Here is a 22,463-nt window from a genome sequence, read left to right as displayed (position 1 = left end):
CAGTCCCCCAAACAAACTTTTGGTGATTTCATTTACTGTTGTATAAATCTAAATCTTCCTTTGAGTTCTGGTGTCGGTGAAGCAAATACTTCTTGAATAATCTTTCTCCATTATTAGAGTTCAAAGTTAATTTGGTCATTAGTATAAGCAGCCATTCCAGGCAAAGGACATATGGGTCCCCTTGGGGGTCCAAGCAAATTTGAGGAGAGTCCGAAGGCTTAATAGGGGCACTGGTAATTGAACTAATGAAATACTCAGGCAGCAAGTTCCATTTGAGTTAACAAATGTCTAATTTATTGCAGGTTTTTTCATATAAGTTTTCTCTCATATGCTACAACGTTATAGCAGGACAGCTATGTAACCTTTGAAATAAACATCTTAAACAGTAAATACGGCTTTTAAATTCATCAATCAGGTTATCTTCAGAACATCTATTTGTGTCAAAAGATTTTTCAACGTTGCATTGGATTAAATAAACCTAAAACTATTAATGAAAATAATTCAATTTTAATATAAAATACGTATATGACTTATTTTTGTTGAGGAAACATCTTGTTTATTTAAAGACATGAAATTATATAAGTATTGTCATGGCCGTGGTCTTTTTTTTTTAATTGATTAAAGGTGACTTTCTTGGGAAATTTCTATTCCGTCTATGTCTTTTTTTAGGGTTTTGCCGTAATTATTGTATTTCATCACTGTTTTTTTATCAACTTTCATTTTAGGATGGAATTTCAAGCATATGCTATGACCAATATAAAATTTCTAAACTTAGAGCATTCTGCACTAAGTTAACAATAGCTCTCATTTACGAAACAAGAAGAGGAAGAAAAGACTCAATTGAAAAGTAAACAAGTGGAATTAAGATACGAAAAACCCCTACAGAAGAAGGAAACATTATATAACACGTGAAATCAGTGTTTTATAAAATAATGGGTAAAGACCGAAAGAAATAAATCTAAAATGTTTGTAAGTTATGAAGCGCCAAAAGCCATTGTTGTGTGCCCGGAACTGTGATTGTAAAGTAAGCACTGAGAAACGGAGAGCAAGTAAATACAAAATCCTACAAAAGATGGAAACGCTAAATAATGTGACAAATCACTGTTATATAAAAGAATTGAAAAGAAACCGAAAGTAAAACCCATAAAATCACTTTTAAGTTCTATAAAAGCTTCGGTATCTGGAGCTATCGTTGACTGCGCGTAACTGTGTTCGTGAGGAACCGAGTAACAGAGTCCACGAAATTTAATCTCGACTTTGTAAATTATAGTTTTTATATTATGCCCAAGTTCCTGCGTGATATCATCATCATCGACTTTTGAACAGCAATAAGATAATCGCCGTTGCTTGCCCATGAAATGCCCGCGTGCCCTTGTTGCCATGACAGTAGGTTATCATCATCTTGTGCTGGATGAACCATAGCCTAAGCTTATCAGTATAGAAGACCCTTTAGGACTGTATTGTAAATATACTGTAGCTGAAGTGCCCCAGGGCGAGACCTTATCTCCCAGCCTATAAATCTGACTTGGGTAATACTAATAATACTACGAATACTTTGGTTTTTAGCTAGGTATATGAACCGCTTATTTGTCCTGGTATTATTTTACCGTAAATCATTAGATTAGGCCATGGCTGTTGCATTCAGGACTTTGAAATAGCCTAGCATAGGCCTATAAGTAGCCTAGTGTTTGTGAAATTCGTTTCGGTAGCAAGTGAGTACTTGTAGAGGTAGATCTAAGTAGTAGCTCCATGTCGGGTATTACTTTTGAAATTGACTTTTTCTATAGTATTTTGGATGCTTATCAAGAATTTACCGTTACATTATGTCGCTCGACTGTAATTAATATGTAATTAACCTCAGAACTGATTATATTTTGCTACTGCGCTTGTGCAGTGTCATAGGGAAACTTTTGCTAAAAAGTGTAGTTTCCTTCACCTGGGGGTCTGGGGGCCAGAGCCCCTTGCCAAGTAACATAGCCTACTAGGTTAGATTAGGTTAGGTTAGGTATGTTAGGTTAATATGGTTCCTTGTATATTAGATTTCCTTAGTCAGTCCCTTCTTGAATATTTGGCTCCCTAATGTCTCTTGTATTCGCAGAACCATTCCATACAGTCCGTGCAGAACTATTACTTAGAAATACCTTTTTAGAGGTAGTGGACTCCATCCTTTTACCTTACAATTTGGGGGGCCTCATTGGGAAAGCAGTGGGGTTTTTTGGATGGGGGAAAATGCGACATGAGTGAAATGCAGGAATATCAATCCTATTGATGGTTCTCATTTAGAATTAGGCCTAGGTAAGTTTATGGAATGTTTTGAAACTAATTATGTATCCTACTAGGGTAAGGACCTGGTACTATAGGTTAGGTTAAATGTGGTTGGATAGGTCATTTTCTGGCGAAACAAACATCAAACGTTTGAGTCACACATGAAAAGATAGAAAATTAGGCCAATATTTTATATTTTCAAGTCCAAAACGCGATAATGGTTTAAAGTCAAATTTTATCATTTTTCCAGCTGTTACTTGTGTTTTATGTTTCTAGGCTAACGATTGCTCAAAACAACTATGGGTGACCCAATTGGAGAACCAGGGTTTTGTTTGGGGGAAAACCAAAGCACAAATGCAGTGCACCTGTTAAAAAGTTAGGAAATGCATAAATCATAACATAGGCCTAATCGGGCAAAATATTATTGAAGTCACACAAGGCAACATTTGCGCCAGGTCAAATTGCCTAGTCACCAAACAATGTTAAAGCATGGAAATTTAGATAGAATAGATATGCATCCTAACCGAGCCTTCCCTAACCTAACGTAACTTAACTGACAAGGCTGGGTCCTTACCTGGCATTGGGTCTTTGCCCTAAACCTCCGCAGGTTTTGGTTTGTGGTAAGTCAAAGCCCTAATGACCTCTTCACACTAGACTAATACACCTCATGATTCTTTTTCTTTTCTTCTGCATTAATTGTAGATTTGCTTTCTTTTGTATTTTATTTACATCATTAAAAATTAACTTTCTTGTCACTTATAGCTTAGCAAGTGTTTGTCATATGGCTGCTGAAGCTTTACCTAGGCCTATATTACGTCCTTCTTCCCTGCATTGGATATAAAAACAAAAATGAATTGTTCATGTTTAAGAGCAAATTTTTCCTCCATTTCATGTGTAGGCTTAGGTAAATGAATTAAAGGCACTCAGTGTTTGAATGCAATTGCAGAAGGCATAGACTCTTTTTAGTCATAGACATATCCAGCTAGTTGTACGAGCTAATGTGATTAGTGCTGTGTTGATATTTTTCCGTTTCGTATTCTTTCTAAGGCATTATATATTTTTCTTACTTTTCATGTTATTTAACACCATTTGATGTGCTGCCTAATTGTTAATGCTTTTGTTTTCGTAGTTTTATCAGAAAGAATAAATCTACCTCATTTTTTATAAATTGACAAATCTTTTTCAAGGTATAATTGGCAACATGAACCTTCCAGTTAATTTTGGTTTTGGTAGTAAATTTCTCAAATAATTGTATTTTTTTTTTTGCTGTTTTCTCATTGGTTATATTAGCCTACATTTGGTACAGTTGTTTTAACCCCTTGAAACAACACTAACTAGTTATGTTTCTTAGACTATAGTCTTTATAGCCTAGATGACAAATTTTTTCAGCCTAATTTCTCTGCTAGAAAATGACATGTATGATTATCAGACTACATGTTTTTTGCATTGTGTGATCTTATTTTTTATTGTATTTGATGCAGCCTAATAGGTTTTGATAGTGGCCCGGATGTTGGTCGGAAGGCAGAGGAACCATATCGCTCTTGTGAGGTCGAACATTCTTGGGCTTTACACTGGAGTTGAGTTCTTGCAACATCAGTAGGGCCTAAAGCTGTCCCAGGATGCCCTTGCTGTCATATCCCCCAGTGGAGTGGTCAGGAGGCCAAGGGCATGGTGGGTGTGGTTAGGCATTGGTAGGGAGCACTCAGGTCTTAGGAACTGGCGAAGGTCATCTTAAGCAATCGTCTCACACTGTGTCCAGTTAATGTGCGATAAAAGGAAGAAGGTGTCTGTGATAGCCTGAAGGACATACAGTAGTCTGCCTTATTTTTGGGCTTGTGATGTTTCAGAGGTAGAATTGTATTTCTGCTCCTTGGAATCAAACAGTTCAGTTGTCAAGAATGGATGCAGATGGAGGTTGATTGCGTTCTTGTTTGATATTTCGTCCTGTAGACATCCCATGATATTTTTCCTTGCCATGTCATCTCTATGGCTGTATTTAGTCATTAGTCACCAGGGCTGATGCAAGAACCATACTGAGTGTACTGTGCTGCTGAGATAATCTTTAAATGCTTTCAGGAGAGAGCTAGTCAGAACTTAAGTGCCATATTTAGTTCGTTAGTGGCTTTGGTGTCAGTAGGCATGGCTGTATTTAGTTCGTTAGTTGCCAGGGTTTGATGCAAGGACAATGTTGTGTCTGGTGAGCGGAGAATGACATTTTGCTTTCAAGAGAAAGCAAGCCAGAGCTAAAGCAGCCTGTTTAGTCTGTTAATGATTTTCAGTTGATAAGGCATGGCTGTATTTAGTCAGTTGGTCACCAGGGTTTGATGTGAGAAGCATGCTGGTCTACCAGGTTGCTCCGAGAGGTCACCAGTTTGATTTGTAAAAAATATATACACAGGAGTGCTAGGAGTCAACTGATTTATTGCCAGGATCTGACCTGCTTGTGATATATGCAGATAGACGTGTGGTTACAAGTGGTCAGTCAGTTATGCAACCAAGACCTAGTGACAGGTGATCTGAGTGACATAAACGTGTCAGTGAGGGAACTCTGTGATTGGCTGCTTAACCTGGGTTTGGCAGTGAAGTTGGCAATTTACTGTACATTTATTTTGACAAGAAATGCCACATACATGCAAGCAGTATGGGGAAGGTTCTCAAGTCTTATATGACATAAAGGTACTGTCGAACCTTTTGTATGTATTTTCAGTCATTTTGTATCACCAGACTTTCAAGTTGTACACAGGATGTCTTGAAGGCAATCAAATCATTTTGTTATATCAATTCAGTGAATAAAATATAAGAGCTACCAAACTTTGAAAGGACTACTATTCATGGTTAACCAAAGTTAAAAGTTGGTCTAGTATGAAGCACCCTAAATCAGGAGCTATTTTCATGTTATTCATTGTAGTTTTGTTAATTTTTGAGTTCTAAATATTTTCATCACTTGAGAGTTCTATTCTGTAGAAACTTCGTAATCAAGTTTTGGCATTTTTGCATAGCTCAAGGGTTATAAAGAATAAACAGCTGTTATTATATTGTACAGTATTTACTTGCCAGATCCCACTAAACTTACTTTCTGAAGTAAGGCAAAGTAAAAGCATATAACAAGAATTGAAAAGAGGCCAAAGTGAGTGAACAGAAAGGAGATGGAAAAAAACGAAGCTGGTGTTGGAAAGATACAGCAAAGAATTTTGACTGACTTTAGTGTAAGGCATAAGGCCCATGGTATAGGAAGTCTTGGTACCTCTTGCATTGAGCATGTGTGTTGTTTATTGTAGTTTAATATATTTATCTATAATTATAACTGGTTTGTCATCACTTAGGACAATTTTAACTTTTCTAGAATGTTTTCTTTTTATAGGTGATGTTATAATTGTGTGTGTAAAACTTTATTTTTATTCTGTGTATTATTATAATTGTGTGGTAATCATCAGGTGCTGTCACTGTAATCTAAAAAAAGGAAATTTGTCTTTTGCATAGTAGTTTATCACAGCCAAGAGCTGAGAGCATGTTTCCATCATTTTATTAAAATTAAAAATGACTTTACCAGGAATTCATGGGATTATATAAGGTCCTAAATATTACTTGATATTTTTGAAGAAACTATATTTTATTGATGTATTCAAGATAATTGTGAAATACCTATAACAAGTTTCTTTGGTTTTATAGGGACATGAAGGTTGTCGGCATAATCGGAGCGGGGGTCAGCGGTTTATGTGCCATTCGCCAAACTCTTGCTTCTGGTTTGACTCCAGTGGTATGGGAGCAGTCGGCAGATCTAGGAGGAACATGGAGGTTATCAGATGACGTTGGAGTGGACAAATTTGGGCTTCCTGTCCATTCTAGCATGTACCAGAATCTTAAGTAAGTTATTAAATGTTCCTGTTACAGTACTGTATAGTACAAGTTCAGTAATTGTATGTGCCCATGCAACAAACAATCCTCTCATAAACTTTTGCTTTTACTTCTAGTTGGTTACGTAAAATGAAGAGCTAATTTCTTACTTAAACAAATGAAAAAGCTATTAATGAGCTTGAGACTTCTTGCCAGCAGAGGTGAATCTCATTTCTCACGTGGTGCACTTTTTCATTTCAGCTTCATTTTGGGGTGTGAATGTGTGTGTGAGAGAAGTTTGCATCTGGAATGCATTTTCACCTGAGTTAATGGTTTATAGTTTTTGCATGGCTATTCTTAATACTGTATATGATTTGTATCCTTCTCAAGACCAGATAGGGAAGGTTGTAGTCAGGAAGGGCAACAGCCTGTAAAACGTTTGCCAAAACAAATTATGAAATGAGCTGTTGACTGAGTGTCAGAAACACCTGGTAACAGCTCATTAAAAAAGGGTGACCCCAACCAGAAAAGCTGAGAAGATGATGATATTTGGTTGTTCTGGTTATCAAATGTTGTCTTGAGGGTGATGCTGCAGTTCTGATATTAAAAATTGCTGACCCTAGTGAGAGCTCCCTAATGGTGCTCTCTGGAGACTGAAATGGCTTCAGAGGATCTAAGACCCTGAAATTCTTGACATCATAGGGTGAGAAGAGGTCAGAAAGAATCTTGGTTGCCTTGTCTTGTTTCTGTACGATAGGAAACTAAGCTTTCTTGTCTCTTCTCACTCCCCAACCAACTCCTTTTGATGATTGTTCAGGTTTGCCAAAACTGGCTCTGCTTTCTACTGATTTTCATAAGTTCCTTATCCTCCAAGGTCAGGTCAGTCATTGACTCCTTACTCTCTTGGAGAGCAAGGTTCCCTTTTTTCCTACCTCTGTGTTTATATTATGCTTCCATCGGGAATCAAAGCCCCATGCCCCTGGGATTTGGGAGGAAGGTGATGTAAGCACTAAGAATTGGATAGGGTGTTCATCTCTGAACTTGCTGGTTTTCATTGGGCTATCATCCCTCCTTTCGAAGAAGAATCCTACCCTTTGAATGCTTTTGACTTTTCTGTACCAGTTTTTTTTTTTTATTATCTCTGGGAACTTGCTGGATTATTTGTTATGGGGTCCAGGAAGTTGCATTGTTTTCTATCACGTAAAGGATACATTACAGAACATGTTGACTCTTTTAAGGGAATATCTAAGATTCTTAAGAGACAGTTCCGGAAGTACAGAACTGATGTTACCTCTTGAGATCCTTGCAAGTCATTCTGGTTCCCCACTACCCATGGGAAGGAAGATCTCCCTTGGTTTGTAATAGTCTCACTCCCCTCTCCACATCTGGATAGGAATCATCAATCAAATTTTTGGTGTTCCTTCAGGTATATTATATAGTCTGATGAGCTACCTTTTTTTTTATGAATAGATAAAAACTGTAGAATGATTTTAGTATCATATATGAGGCTGTCTTTTTTTTCATTGGGGATTCCATTTCCCAGCTTTTTTATTTGAGTGATATAGTTTATGAGGAAAAGCATTGAGGTGGAGGCCTTTCCATGGAGGCAGAGGATGGTTACCAGAGAAACAGGTTTTAATCCTCGTTTGTCTACAAGTTAAATCACTGTTTACTTAATTTCATCCACTGACTTTAAAGCAGTTGTCTCACTCGGTTTATGAAACCTAAACCATCGTTTAGGGATAAGTCAGCATAAGAGTTTTGTATCTTTGAAATACAGAAGTGTCTTCAAATTTTATGTGCTACCTTCTTTTGTTTGAGAAAATATTAAAAGATGTTATTTTGAATATTTTAGGTGTGATTTACCAAGGGTGATGATGGGTCTCCCAGATTTTGCCTTCCCAGAAGGAGAGGAAGACTTTGCTCACCACTCTGTTGTCCTTAAGTACTTAGAAGACTACTCAAAACATTTCAATCTTTTACCATGGATTAAGGTAAGAAATACTTAAGTCATCTTCAAACTTAGATTACTCTGTATGCATAAACTGAGCATGAAAAACAAGTTTTGGTTAGTATTTCTGAAACAGCTCCCAAGGTCCTGATGGAAATATTCAGTTCTATGTATTTTGTAAACTAAGTGATGAAAATAATGACACTTTGCCATGAAGCCTGTGAATTAGTTAGAGCTGAGATTTTTTAACCTAAAGTATTGAATGTTTATTTCATGCTGAGGATGTAAACAGTTTTCTGCTTTGGTGTATGAGTATGATTTATAAGTGCAATGAATAGTTAACCACTTTTGTGACTGATGTACTGTAAGGTGATGGAGAATACATTCATATGTTTTTAATTGTACAGACACTGTGCTTCATACGAATAAGTTTTGTCCCAAATGGCTGTTCGTATCTTGAATTGTTGGTCTTCGTGCCTATTTAAGTGCAGTATGATATGAAGTCAATACAGTACTGTATGATTTTCATCCTGAAACACATTACTGTACAGTGTATATACAGTACTGTACTTTATAGAGTACAGTACTTTATTAATAGAAATAATACGTAAAACCTAAAATTGTGATGATAATGCAGTTGTTTCTTACCAAATGCAAATTTAATTTACGATCATGTTTGTTCAAATCTCTGATGTTCGTAACATGTATGTTCGTAAATAGGGTAGTGTCTGTATAGGATCAGAGAAGAGGACTGTATGATTGGGTAAGACTTGCCTAACATCTTAGAATGGCACAAACTAATTCAGTAGACAGGGACAGATAGATGAAAAAGAAGCAGTCAAGAGAATAAAAGCTTTGAAATTAAGAAATTAGATAAAGAAATGTGAAGAAACAGTGAAAAAAAATATAACACGAAAAAATGGTCAGAGGAAACCACTGAAAGAAGGCATTTAAAAGGGAATTGCTAATTGGAGAGAGAGAGGGGGGGGAGGGGGCACCCAGTTGAAGAGAAGGCTTTAGCAGAGGACAGGCAGGGAAGAGGATAGAGATGTTTACGCAGAAAAGGGGAGGGAGGCTAAAAGGCAAGTGACGAGTACAGTGAAGAGTTGTAAGACTGGAATCGGAATTTCAGCACAGCAAAGGAAAGAAAGAAAATATTCAAGGATACCAAGGTGGCTGAGGAAAGATGGAAAAGATATGAAAGGGGCAAAATATATAAAAAGTGAAATGGAGAAATTAAATTTGACAATAGAGATACTGGAATAATGGAGGCAGTATTTGGAAAACATGCATGACAAGAATGTGTGGGAGGATGCTTATATAATAGAGGGATCATCAGAGAATGACACCTGGAATGGTGACAAGGGTCATCATGAAAATGAAATATGGAATAGCCTAAGGATTATCTGGAATGTTGTAAGAAGTGACTTAATAAAAGCAGTAGGAGACCCAGCTTTCCATGAGCTGGCTAGAATATATAAAAACTGAACAGAGGAAGAGATAGGCCGAGAAGAATGTGAAGGATACTGGTGGAAAGGCTGAGAAAAAATGTTAAAATCAATCATTGTTAGTTTGGTAAATGTAATCCATCATAGATTGGGTTAAGTTCCTTGTGGTAAGTTGTTCCTTAGGTATCAAGTTTCCTGCTGCGAATCTTTGCTATCTTTTCCCCCTAATGTTAAAGTATTCTATACTGGAGACTTTTAACATACACCACACCTCTCTGTGGTCACTGTTGATAAACCTCGCCCAATTTGTTGTTATATAACCATGACTTACAACTACTGGAACTATACCTATCCCTATGAGAGTACTGTACTGCAGTTACTGTCGCTGTTATATGATACTAGTGAGTGTCAGGTTTAAGTAGCTAAATTTACTGTCATTAATGGGAACTAGCAAGTAAGAGCAAGAGGAGGGCATATTTAGTTAAGTTCACTGTTGCATACTTGAAACTCCACAAAGAGAGATAATGATTTTGTATTAGTCACTGTTACACAAGAGCAGTCCCATGGCTGGAATTAATCAACATGATTTTCACCTTGATTTACATGCAAATGGAAACTAACTTGGGTCAGGGTTTCCATTAGTCAGTGATCTTCATGGATCATTGACTGTGTGAGGGAGGACTTGAGAGAGAAGGAACTTGACAAAGTAGAAGCGCACCACAGAGGTAGGTGGAAGGGGCTCATCCAAAACAGTGAACCCGTAGAGAAATGGGACTAAGCTGAGAAGTAGTGATCCTCCTGGCCGGGAATTTCATAAGTGAAGCATCTATAAACCTGGAGTTTCTGTGTTGCTTGTATATGCCTAAGTGCCAGAAACAGTGGATAATGCAACCATGGTCCTGTATTGGTAGAGATTATGATCAGGAGCTTTGCAGTCTCGGTCCAGCACCCAGTGTCAGCTGCTGGGATTTTGCAGACATGATTAGGTAGGATTTATTTACAGGAGTTTTGGTGTAATTTGATCTTCAACCTCAATAAACTCATCCAGAGAGGGCAGCAATCTGTCTTCGGCATTAGTGAAATACAAGGATTTTGTTTCAACTACTTGTGTTGATGGTTGACAGAGACCAGTGTTATTGTTTACAAGCAGGAGATCTTGCATGCATTGGGAATAATGCAGATTTTATTACCCACTGTCAGCTTGCTTAAAAGAATGCATTCTGTGTATAGATTGGGGATCAGCCAGAATTCCTCTCACTTTTAATATTTTTGTTTGATGCTCCATAATGTTGAAGTCTATTTTTGTTATTTGTCAGTTCCAAGAACTTCTCCACTCCCATGGGAGATGTTAAGATCAGTGGTTACAGCATTATCAAATTAGATGAGCTATAGGCTTTTGTTGCCTTACTCAAATTAGTTTCTTCTTTCATCTGGGATTACAACAGTAGCAGAACCAGCATTTGCCTTGAGGAGGTTCCCAGAGACCTGTTTATTAGGGTGCATACACATCCAGGTGAAATTGGAGGGATTCTTCCTCTTTTGTAGAGTATCTGGAATTTGCAGATGCACAAAAGGCTGATATGAATAATTGGGGTGTATTGAAAAAATGGATTTAGTGTTATTATGTATTTCAACTTGAATGCTTTCTTACTATTAGCCACATGGTTGAATGTGTAAAAATTATGTACAGTAATTATTGGTACGTTCTGTTTTAAAATGCAGCTTATCGGTTAATATTGTGATGTTTTGACTGGTTGTAAACCTGATTCTTGAGAACAGACACCAATGGATTAGCAGATCACTATTGTTATAATACAGATGGATTACAGTGAAAGCATAAATAATTATTTGAAATTGCTCTTGTATACTGTTCAGTAAATGATTATTAGATTTATAGGTGAGCCATTAAATAATGTTCCACTAAACAAAATGCTGACATTAAATGAAAAATTTTTAAGAAATTCATGTTTCATCAGAACCTTCATAAAAAATATCTTGTCATGTTTAGCAGAGAGATATTTAAGCATGTCATGCATATTTTAATTATATTGCTTTTTAGAAGTTAAACAAACAAGCAAAGTCAATGCTGTGTTTTTCTTTACCAATTACTGATAAATAATTTACTACATAGAAATGTAGCAGACTCGCTCATATTCCAGCAAAGGTAATGAAGGTTGAGAGTGCTCATATTAAATGAGCAAATTGTTTTCCCAATGTTGTAAAGAAGATTATGCTTTCTGATGTATTAGTTATTCAATTTATGCAGTATATAAATTCCCTTATTGATTCAGAATGTAGAAAAATGTTTATGCAATGATATGATTGGTGGATATTACCTGTAATTCAGTAAACATACGTTATTAACACAACCCTTTGGTGGGGGTGCAAATATACTACCACTGTCACAAAAGGTAACTAAAAGGGCAACGGCTGCCTTGCAAATAGACATTTTTTAGTTAAAGGCTAGGCCTATTGCTGATAACTGAGGTTAACAATTGCAAGAGCCTGAAGATCTTTAAACGATACCAGATGTGTTAGCGACAACTGGTAGAAATGGTTAGAGAAGATTCATCAGGGCAATCAGCCACGTAACTGTAATTAGATTATTGTTCAGAGATATAAGGTAATGTGTCAAGCGCTGTATTTGACTAGCTTTGCCTTACTTAGGTGATGTTAAGATCCTTTAAAAAGATTGGCTGTGTCTTTCTCCCAGTTGTTTTTGATGAATAGTTTTACTGTAAAAGCAACTTATTTATTGAAGAGTTCTTGCTTTAATTATTACATCTGTAAATTGTCACAAGCTTAGTTTTGAACACTTATCCTCAGTTTGGTCATAGCGTTGATACAGTGTCACCAGTTTTAAAAGAGGACGGTCAGCCCCCTGCTTGGGAGGTCACAGTCACATCATTGGCTGATGGTGCAACAACTACCACCATTGTTGATGCCTTGTGTGTTTGTAACGGGTAAGACTTAGCAGTGCTTATTTGTTTTGTTGGGTAATTGCGTAATGTTCTCGGCTGACAAAATTGCAAGTTCAGGTGCTTAGATTGACTTTTACAATTGTTTTGGAATAGGCTTGTTAACTTATTCCAACTGAAATTCAACAGTTCCTGCATTATTATTAGCAGTGGGTGTTAACCGATTTGTATAGTTTATGATTATTTTTATTGAAGTTAAAAAGGTTTCATAACTGTTGTTGGGATAAACCTGTAATACAGCATTTGTTTTAACATAACACTCATCAGTTTACAGTTGCCTTCTACTGTAGTCAGCAGCTCCTTTAGACATACTCCAGAATGAACTCACCACCTAACCTGGTATATCTGAAACACTGCTAGTGTTTATCAAGTTGTTCCCTGTGTGTCTATTGAGCATGCGACAAATGATGTTTTAGTTCTCAGAATTTATTTCTACACTTGTTTCTGAGTAAATTTTTGTATTTGTATTTTTCCAGTTGATTTTCTTATTTATGCCCTGGTAATGGTTTGTATCTCCTTCCATCTAGCATCTTACTGTTAGTTCATAACTCGGGATGATTTCTTTCCCCAGAGGTTTGCAAAAGTCCTGTGGCATGAGTAGTAATGCCCTGATTTGTCCTGTTTGTAAATTTTTGTGCCAGCAGTTTTGGCTGCTGCTGTTGTGCTCTGGTTTAGGGACAGTATAGGTATCTTTGAGCCCCCTCCTGTTCGGGTGATGTAGATAGATGTAATTTAGAGGTACCATCTGTTTTTAGGGCTCTGATCATTCAGTGGGCTTCCAGTATTTGGTCATGTGGTGTTGATTTCTTTGTGATCAGAAAGAGTAACCTCTTTCCATTGTTTTTTCAATCTGGGGTCACTGCATTCTGATGGTCAATTATTTCAAGTTGGTAGCCTGCCACCCATATAGGTTCTGTCAGAATTGCCACACATCTCTCTTCTGTCTATGTTACAGCATGTCAGAGATGTCACAAACAGACATTACATGACAGCAGTAGCACCATCAGTCTAAGCATCAACATATCCAGTATGAGGGCTGATTCTGGCATAAAAAAGAATAATATTTCAGTTTGCAGAGTATTAGACCAGATGGCTCTTGGCAAACCACATTTTCTCATCCCTTTTCCGACCTTCAGTGCATTTTGAAAATCAAAAGTGGCACTAGTAAGGCATGCCCAGTGACATCATGGGGCTGAGGACATCTTTTAGAGTGCCAGTCTCATGCTCTTACTGCTCCTTGAAAGAACTCAAAATTGATGGGTCTCCTAAGGCTATTTAAGTTGTGAGCTGGTTCCTTTTCTTCTCTAGAATCCTGATGTTAACTCAGAGATGAGTGTACATTTCCTACCAAGGGACTGTTGGATTTACCTGGTACCTGAATGACATGCAGTGGTATGTCACCAATATAATAGCCATTCAAAAACCTAATTTCTCTCTTGGGAGACAAAAAGTCCAGTATGTATTTTTCACCCATTCTTTGTGCATAAACATTACTGAAAACCATTTTCATTTATCACTAGTGGTGGTAGCAAGGCCAATGACACCACATTATCTTAGCCTTTCATACTCAAATGACTTATTGGCTGCAGCAGATTTGTAAGGTGAGGGTGAAACTCTGGACTAGACTTTTTTGTATAACTGGAGAAATGAGTTTAATTCTTAATGAGAATGAGAAGTATAGGCCCATCCTAGTTACATTGAGCAGTGAGTTCTCAACACCATTCATGGCTTTATGGGTATTTACCTGACATGAAAAAATCAGTGAGGTTACTCTGAGCTTTAGAATGCTGTTATAAATAAAAGTTTTGTATGTTGTGTAAGAACTTATCTTTGATATTGAAAACAATGTAATTGCCTTATGAGATATGTTTTTATATCATTGTCTCTTGGTATTGTGGTGCCAGTTTCCAGTTATTGGAACAAATTGAAGGCATTGTGTTATAGTGGTTCCTAATTCTCATACCCTTAGATCAGTAGAAATGATAGAAGAATGATGTTGGATGCTTGATGCATTGTCGCAAGCAAGGGCTATAAATTTAAACAACTTCATGTGAGTTGAGAATGTAAACCCAATGGTCTGGTCAAGTATAGGCTATTGTGAAATATAGTAATGGTGGTATGTTATGAATATTGGATAGTTTTTAAAAGTTTGTAAATTATTTACATTATATGGTACATGTAGCTTCACTTTTGTCATTTTAGCACTTGACTTAGACTTGTAATTTCTTTGTCTTTATACTGTTGACAACCATTTTATTAAAGCTGTAAACTTTTCTTTTTCTTTATACTGTTGTTAGCCTTTTACTGTAGCTCCATTTCATGGTATCATCAACACTTTTCCAGCCATTTTAGTGTACCTGCAATTCCTCCAGTTACCGACATTGAAAAATTCAGTGGCAAGAAACTTCACAGTCACGATTACAGGGATCCAAGAGAGTATGTTGGTTGCCGAGTGTTGATACTAGGAGCAGGTGCTTCTGGTTTAGACATTTGCGTGGAGGTTTCCTCTGTTGCAGATAAGGTGAGTATTTTTCCTCAGTATTTTTGAAAATGCAAAGATTGTTTGCAGAAAAATTAAAGTATGTTGATATTAATGAGAAGTAATGTTAGTTTTTAAAGTACAGTACATTTTTCACGCTTATGATTTTATTCTTGATTGCCTAACCATTCAACAAATAGGGTTAGCTCTTTGTTAATTTGTAATAGATTTTTCTATATATAGGTGTACCTAGCCCACAACTTTCCAGTGTTAATTCCCAGTGAACTGCCTTCTAATATTCTTCAAGTTCCAAGTGTGAAAAGAGCGACTCTCGATGGATTTATTTTGAATAATGGACAGTGTGTGGAAGTTGATACAATAATTTATTGTACAGGTGAATTTTTCATTTTATTTGTTTGTCTCTTGTAAAGCTAACCTTTAGTTTTCTAACATCTTTTTGTTTTTATTCTCTACAAAGAGTAAAGATGAAAAATAGCATACAGTATTTTATAATAAAGAAAAATCTTCTATAATAACCTATTGTTTGTAAATAGTTTATAGCTGTGTAGAATGCGAAAGCCAATTCATAGAAAGATCTCAGTGCACGAATCCAGTTCCTGTCTCCCAGTCCAGCTAAAGGGGATGTGGGGTGCCCACTAGAAATTAATATTGCTGTGTTTCAGTAAACACTTCTTTCATTGTAAAAACATGGCTTGTTATGTCAGACCTGTCAAAAAAAGCCTGCACCACCTAAAAATCATTAGGATTATTTATGCACTCTAAGGAGGAAGGTGTAATCATAGAATGAAATAAAAGAAAATTGTAGGAAATAAAATTTTACCAGAATTTTCAAATTCCCATAAATCAGTCTTTGAAAAAATGTCAAATTTTAGTGTATCAGTATTAGCTAAAAAATGAAGATCAGTGTTATCTGTTTACTCAGAGGTCGGAGGTTTAGTTATAGAGTAAATTTAAAAGCAATATGAGGAAATTGAATTTTACCAAAATTTGTGGTAAATTTAAAAGCAATATGAGGAAATTGAATTTTGCCAGAACTTGTAGCCAAAAATCCACAGGTCGTTATATGGAAAAAATGTAAAAATTTTCAATGTTCCACCTTCATTTCTGTATTAGCCAAAAATGATTTGTACTATTTATGAACTCTGATGATGAAGACTTAGTCATAGAATAAATTTTCACCGAACTTATGTTTCAGTTTTAGTCAGTTATATTTGAAAATAAAGTCTTTTCTTTGCAATATACATGTAAACATTCTAACAAACACGTGTCAAGAAAATAAATTGCCTCCCATGTGTATTTTGTTTGAAGCATTCTTTCATTTTTCAGGGTATGAGTACAAGTTTCCTTTCCTGTCAGACTCCTGTGGAATTTGTGCAGAAAATAATCAAGTAAAACCTCTCTACAAGCACATAATCAATGCTCGCTACTCAACAATGGGGTTTATTGGAATACCATCGAGGGTAGTTGTGTTTCCTCTGGTGTATTATCAGGTATGTTATCCACTTCTTATATCTGCCATGTTAACTTTACCTTTTACATATTATGTACACCCAAAGCTGTTGTACTTCTCTTTGGTGTATTTTTCTTGTGCTTTTACCTTAAAACTTCTTTGCTTCCATTGCCGTCATAAAATCATATGAGTACTGTACTGTACTTGTATTTGGAAACATTCTCTTTCATGAAATTGAAACTTATTGGTATAACCCTTTAATGGTTGTTATAGTATATGGGGATGATTATAATGGTTGCCCTTGTTGTCATTACGTATACTGTATGATATTTAATGGTTTATTTATAGAAAATGCAAATTATCTTATTCTTTTATAAATTAAACCCTAACGCAAGGCTGGAACAGTCAAACCAAGTGATGGGAATTTGCTGAAAATTAGCCTTTCCATGAGGACCCCTTAGAGGAGGGTAGAGCTGTCAGTGTACCTAAGGTACTCTGTAGCATCCCTTTGGCCCCTGGCTCCAACCCCTTTCATTCCTTTTATTGTATCTCCATTCATCATCTCGTTCTTCTATCTTACTTTCACCTTCTCCTAACAATTGTTTCATTGTGCAACTGTGAGGTTTTCCTCCTGTTACACCTTTAGAACCTTTTTACTCTCAATTTCCCTTTCAGTGCTGAATGACCTCGTAGGTCCTAGTGCTTGGCCATTGGCCTAAATTTTATATTCCCATGGGGACCCCTTCACCTGCTAAAAGCTTTTACTTGTTGAATTGTCTGGGATCAAGTGCTATGTAGAGTTCAGTTTCATTCATCTTCATTCCTCCATCTTAATGAGATCAAAGGGAGCACTTTGTACCCATTTTATTACCTTTTGCTCATTTACGGATTGGGGTCTTGTGGCACCTAGGTATTTGGTGTGTTTTTACATGTTGTTGTGACTATAATTTTGTTTAGCTAGTGTAACTACTACAGTTTTCTTTGCTGAAAAACTTTGGCAGTGTCATGATTATATTGTTCATTGAAAATCCACAATTATATTACTAAGTTGTAGTATTGACAGAAGATTAAAACTGAAAACAAAGACTTTGTAACACCTGAAGTGCTTCTCATCAATGTTTAGGCTACAAAATCTTGAGAATATCATTAGGTTGTAATCCTCTCGCCCCACCTTTCTTAACTTTACCTAAGAGAAACTGCTCACTCTCTATTCTTATTGTTATTTAGTGTAAACACATGAGGAATACTATTAAGGTGTTTAAAAGTCTTTGTTTTCTGTTTTCAACTTCTGTTACCAATACAGGTTATAGTTAAAGAATAGTTTTATCCAACATTTAGTATATTCTTTATATGGAGTTCTTCTGTTTTGCACTCTTAAACACTGTTGTTGCACAGTTTATAATTTTATACAGTTTGTTTCGTCCTGATGTAACTTGTCTTTTTAGAAATGAGGTTTTGTGGATGCAGGCAAATACAATTTTTACTTTAGTTTCTTATTTTAGGTTATTAAATTTTCTAAGTCAGTCCAACTCTCTTTCAAGTTGATCAGTTCATTAGAAATATACATTTGACAGAACATAGCATGAATATAAGCTATCAAGATAACAACAACAATAGAATAAAAATCTGAGGGGTTAATCTGGCATCCTCCTGTCTAGTGTGGGCATTGTAACTTCCTCTCATTAACTTGCCCCACAAACAAACCCAAAAAAGGTCCCCTTACCAAAGATTTCCTCCGGAATCGCCGGAGGTGGCCATCATTACATCTTAACCTAACCTGGGGCGCAGTTTCCTACCTAGTTTAGGGTTGGGTGGCCTGGACACTCCCTTAACTGTAGATAAGGGGATGTATACTAACCTACCATTCCGTAATCTCACCTAAATTAGAATGGCAGTTTTAAGGTCCATCCCCAAAATTTTAGGAGCTAACATCCTTGCCCTTGAAGCTGTCTAAGGGGAAGGATGTTATGTTGATCTTAATAAAGTACACTACATCTTTGCTTGTTTACCACAAACACTTAGGGAAAGATTGCACTACTAACCTGCACAGTGTACCAAACACACAAACCCCACAAAGGGAAAAGCTGATGTAAAAATGTCTATGATGATGAAAATATATTGTACATATTCATTAAAATAAGTGCATAGCATCTACAATTTACTGCAATAACATTCTTGTATATATCCATATGACATGACATTGTACCACATCTGCACTAAGCTTGGGCATCATAGAACCTCATGAAAAAAATGTATGGAGTGAAGATTTTGTCAAAGTAGGTATATTGTACTGCACACAAAAATATTTATATTAGTTTTCCATATGTAATCCTGACAGCTGTTTGCATCTTTTTATTTTTATTAGTAAATTTTTCATTTTCATAAACATAACTGAAGTGATATGTTATTTCTCACTTTATCCTTAGTGGGTATTGTTGTTGCACAGGGTATGCTGCCCTTTGGTATTATCTATTTCCCATTGTCATTTTTATGGATATTTGGCACATAGTGTAAAAACATATTGTATTGTGGAAGGGTAATTGCTTACCCTCAGATTCCTATACAGTACTTTTATTTTCCTACTTGCTTGTCAGTTAACAAAATTCTTATGACTGTATGTGGTAGCGAAGGTAAATGCTCAGTAAAGCCCTTAACCCACAGACTGGCCAACTCCTCTAATTATGCCATTCTTTGGCTGAAGTATTTCTTATGGGGATGCCATCCAGGTTATATGCTATCCATCCATCAGTATTTCTTCTTGGACAATTAATGTTAGCAATTTAGTCCTCCAAGCTTTGTTGCAGAGAGCTTGGTCTTGTATTTCTGTCTGGCTAGATACTTTCTTGGCAGTATTTGATCTCAGTTGAAATCTAAATATTCTAGGTATATGTGATCAGGACTTGTATGTGCTTTTATATGAAAATATATTCCATGTATAAACTATAATCTAATTGAAGTTCTTGGCCCTCGAGTTGGTACAGAAGTGATTTGTCTTTACAATTGAGAGAGTATTTCCTCTTCTGAAGGAGCATACATCCTTAATCTAACTCCTATTGCTAATTGTTAAATAAAGATTTGGGGTTTCTACTTTGAGTAGCAAAGGAAAGCAAGTAAAATAAGTGTTGCTACTGTAAAAACAAATTAGTATAAGAAATTTTTATTTTTGGGGGACTACAGTACTTGGAAATTCCACATGTTGAAAAAAAAAATTGGTTTTGCATTTTGGTGAAAGATATGTTGTTGCATTGCCGTGTGAAGGAAATGTTCACAAAGTTTCTGAGAGGCCCAAACAAGCAGTCTAATAAAAGGATACGTTCAACTTGATCCACACCTACCACAGAAGAATAATTTGCATTCATTGTGAACTCACTTTGATACCATTCAAAATACTTATCTCCATTCTTAGAGGTTTTTGCTTCTTTATCTCACCGATGTTTAAGTGTAAGGCAGCATTTTTCACCAAAATGATCTCATGATGTTACAAAACAAAGACAGGTGTTGCCAGATGATAGGGAGTGAATGTCGTTAACCCTTTATTTTTCTTTTATCCTCGGTAGGTTTGCTACTTTCTAGCAACACTCACTGGTCAAGCCAAACTGCCATCAGTGACAGAGATGATGTCATTGGTAGAGAACGGTTTGGATGACATCCGTTTAAAGGGAAGGAACAAGAAAGATTATCATCGTCTCCATGCCGAGCAGTGGGATTATATGGAAGACCTGGCATTGTGCTCTGGAGTAGATCCACCACCAGCTTTCATGAAAAAGATATGGGGTATTGTCATCATTAGGCTTTTCCTATCTTTTCCACTCTTCAAGACTTATGCTTACAAACCTGCTGAAGACGGGACAATTGTTGAGTCAAGAAATGGTGAAATATTGAGTACACGCTGGGATTTGATGCAGTTGGCTTTCAAACAGTTGGTTCGTCTTGTTTGGAGGGACTTTCGTAATGTTTTTTGGTTGATCAGTTCTATGATCTTGGGGTTAGCTACAAAGTTTTTCAAGAAAGATTGACATATGTCCATGAAGGTCTGAGAAAATATTGAAAGCATATATCTTATAGAAAATATTGTACTGTAGAGTACATTAGTTTTATACATTTTTATTATAAGAGTTGCAGGTTTGCAATACTGTAATGTTATGGTGCTTGATTTGTCAGGGAATTTGACTTCCTAGTGACATTTGTATTTGTAAATAGAGTTGATTTTCATTGAACTCATTACTCTAAATAAAGTTTTCTATGCTCATTTAAATTTCTCTGTCTCAAATGGACAGAAAACTTTTGCATATTAGCCGCTGTACGAAAAGTTATACAGCAGACTCCTCCTCCTCGTAAGGTATTAGATATTAGTCGAAGGCTTAACCTGTGGAGTACACAATTAGTCATAAAAAATAAGAAATGCTATTTATCCTCTAGAAATGCCTGTATGCATTCTGTTTTCTGTGAAGTAATCAGTTTTAGTTTTCTGTAAAAGAACTATTGTGTTGGTGTTGTCTGTCAGTCTGCACTTTTTTCTGTCCACCCTCAGATCTTAAAAACTACTGAGGCTAGAGGGCTGCAAATTGGTATATTGATCATCCACCCTCCAATCACCAAACATACAAACTTGCAGCCCGGTAGCCTTAGTAGTTTTTATTTTATTCAAGGTTAAAGTTAGACATAATCGTGCTTCTGGCACTGATATAGGATAGGCTACCACTGGGCCGTGGTTAAAGTTTCATGTGCTGCGGCTTATACAGCATTATACCGAGACCACCGAAAGATAGATCTGTTTTTCGGTGCCCTTGATTATACACTGTAGCGGCTGTACAGAAAACTCGATTGCGCTGAAGAAACTTATATGTACTTTCTAGTTTCCTGTATATTACAATTACAGGGGTTAAAGGTAAGAGAAAAGTAGAGGCAGGGACAGTGATTGTTATGGCTACTAGCCAATAAGATGAAAAAGCACAACACGAATGGTTTCTTCTTTCTAATCATTTGAAAATTAATATTAACTGTGTTATAAAAGTATGGAATGCAGCATATAATAATGTAATGAACATAACCACATAATATATTACATAGTAACAACTTATGTACAACACTCATTTAGAGACTTCACTATAATACAACATACAGGTCTTAACACTTAAATACAATATACAGTACTGTATGTTGACAAAATATGCTAGTTAAGTTGGTGGATAAATCTTAACTTGCTTTCTAATCCAAATTCATTAATAGAATTATTTTTTCTAAAATTAAATTTATTAATTTGATCCTTATAAATGCATGAAAACCCTTTATCAGGCAGTTTATTGATTTTCAAATGAATAAAAAGTTAAGAAAACATGTTCTTTTAAATAAGCACTGTATCAGAAAATTGCAAAACTGTGAACAGATAGATAGCACTGAAGGTCATGCTATTTGATATATTAGATGAAAATGCTGGAAGACTTAGCATATCAATATTAAAATTTCTACTGTTGTATATTTATTTTGAAACTTAATCATTTTAATATCAGTGTCTGAACAGGAACTTACTTTATGAGGTTCAAGAGCTGTAGGATATCTAGAACAGACATCAAATAGGATATCCATTTTAACAATAATAGATCGTCAATAAATCTGAATGGGTCTCTGCCCTGATATTCCATCCAAATGGTTAATGATTTAATTTTCATTCATAACAGGCAAACAAAAGTTGGTTGTAATAGGATTAGAATTTTTGTTCTTTTTCCAGTGGTGGTTGTATGGTTCCATGTCCAAATTTAAATGTATATTATACAGTTCAGTGAAACAATGCTTTGGATACGAGCCTTGTGTTGCAAAGTGGTATACAGTTTATTGAAATCAGATGTTTCTAATAAAATTACCAGGACATTTGAACTTTTCATTACATGGTGAAACAGTTATTAGAGCTTTTTGTTATTTTGAATTATTTTCTCAGTTAATTATAATAATGCAGTGATTATCATCATAAATGCTTCTACATCAGCTTTTCATTTTGTGAGGTTAGACATAGAAATAGAGTTCTCCATTCTTCTCCATA

At 36.0% G+C, this 22,463-nt stretch overlaps 1 protein-coding gene across 8 annotated transcripts; it reads left to right on the top strand.

Annotated features, from left to right (window-relative positions):
- Window positions 1-822: 822 nt before the first annotated feature.
- LOC136840059 (uncharacterized) lies at window positions 823-22,294 on the top strand. Of its 8 annotated transcripts, XM_067106391.1 has the most exons (9): window positions 1,441-1,529; window positions 3,747-4,941; window positions 5,935-6,129; window positions 7,955-8,093; window positions 12,325-12,461; window positions 14,820-14,997; window positions 15,199-15,349; window positions 16,303-16,466; window positions 19,984-22,294. In XM_067106391.1, exons 3-9 carry the CDS (start codon window positions 5,939-5,941, stop codon window positions 20,440-20,442), a joined length of 1,419 nt encoding a protein of 472 aa, XP_066962492.1. In that variant the 5' UTR covers window positions 1,441-1,529; window positions 3,747-4,941; window positions 5,935-5,938; the 3' UTR covers window positions 20,443-22,294. The 8 variants fall into 8 exon arrangements, with proteins under 8 accessions (XP_066962489.1, XP_066962488.1, XP_066962487.1 ...); XM_067106388.1 differs by lacking the exons at window positions 1,441-1,529; window positions 3,747-4,941 and adding an exon at window positions 823-1,049; XM_067106387.1 differs by lacking the exons at window positions 1,441-1,529; window positions 3,747-4,941 and adding an exon at window positions 987-1,386.
- The last annotated feature ends 169 nt before the right edge of the window (window positions 22,295-22,463 follow it).

This window comes from Macrobrachium rosenbergii, chromosome 7, assembly GCF_040412425.1.
Source record: "Macrobrachium rosenbergii isolate ZJJX-2024 chromosome 7, ASM4041242v1, whole genome shotgun sequence".
In the NCBI taxonomy this organism is placed as follows: Eukaryota; Metazoa; Arthropoda; class Malacostraca; order Decapoda; family Palaemonidae; genus Macrobrachium; species Macrobrachium rosenbergii.
This window is presented reverse-complemented; position numbering and strand designations above follow the sequence as displayed.

Excerpts from the sequence above, each read along its gene's own strand:
- LOC136840059 (XM_067106388.1), top strand. The coding sequence starts at position 5,939 with ATGAAGGTTGTCGGCATAATCGGAGCGGGGGTCAGCGGTTTATGTGCC. Across the intron at positions 6,130-7,954 it reads AGCATGTACCAGAATCTTAA|GTGTGATTTACCAAGGGTGA; the intron begins GTAAGTTATTAA and ends TGAATATTTTAG. Across the intron at positions 12,462-14,819 it reads GCCTTGTGTGTTTGTAACGG|CCATTTTAGTGTACCTGCAA; the intron begins GTAAGACTTAGC and ends ACACTTTTCCAG.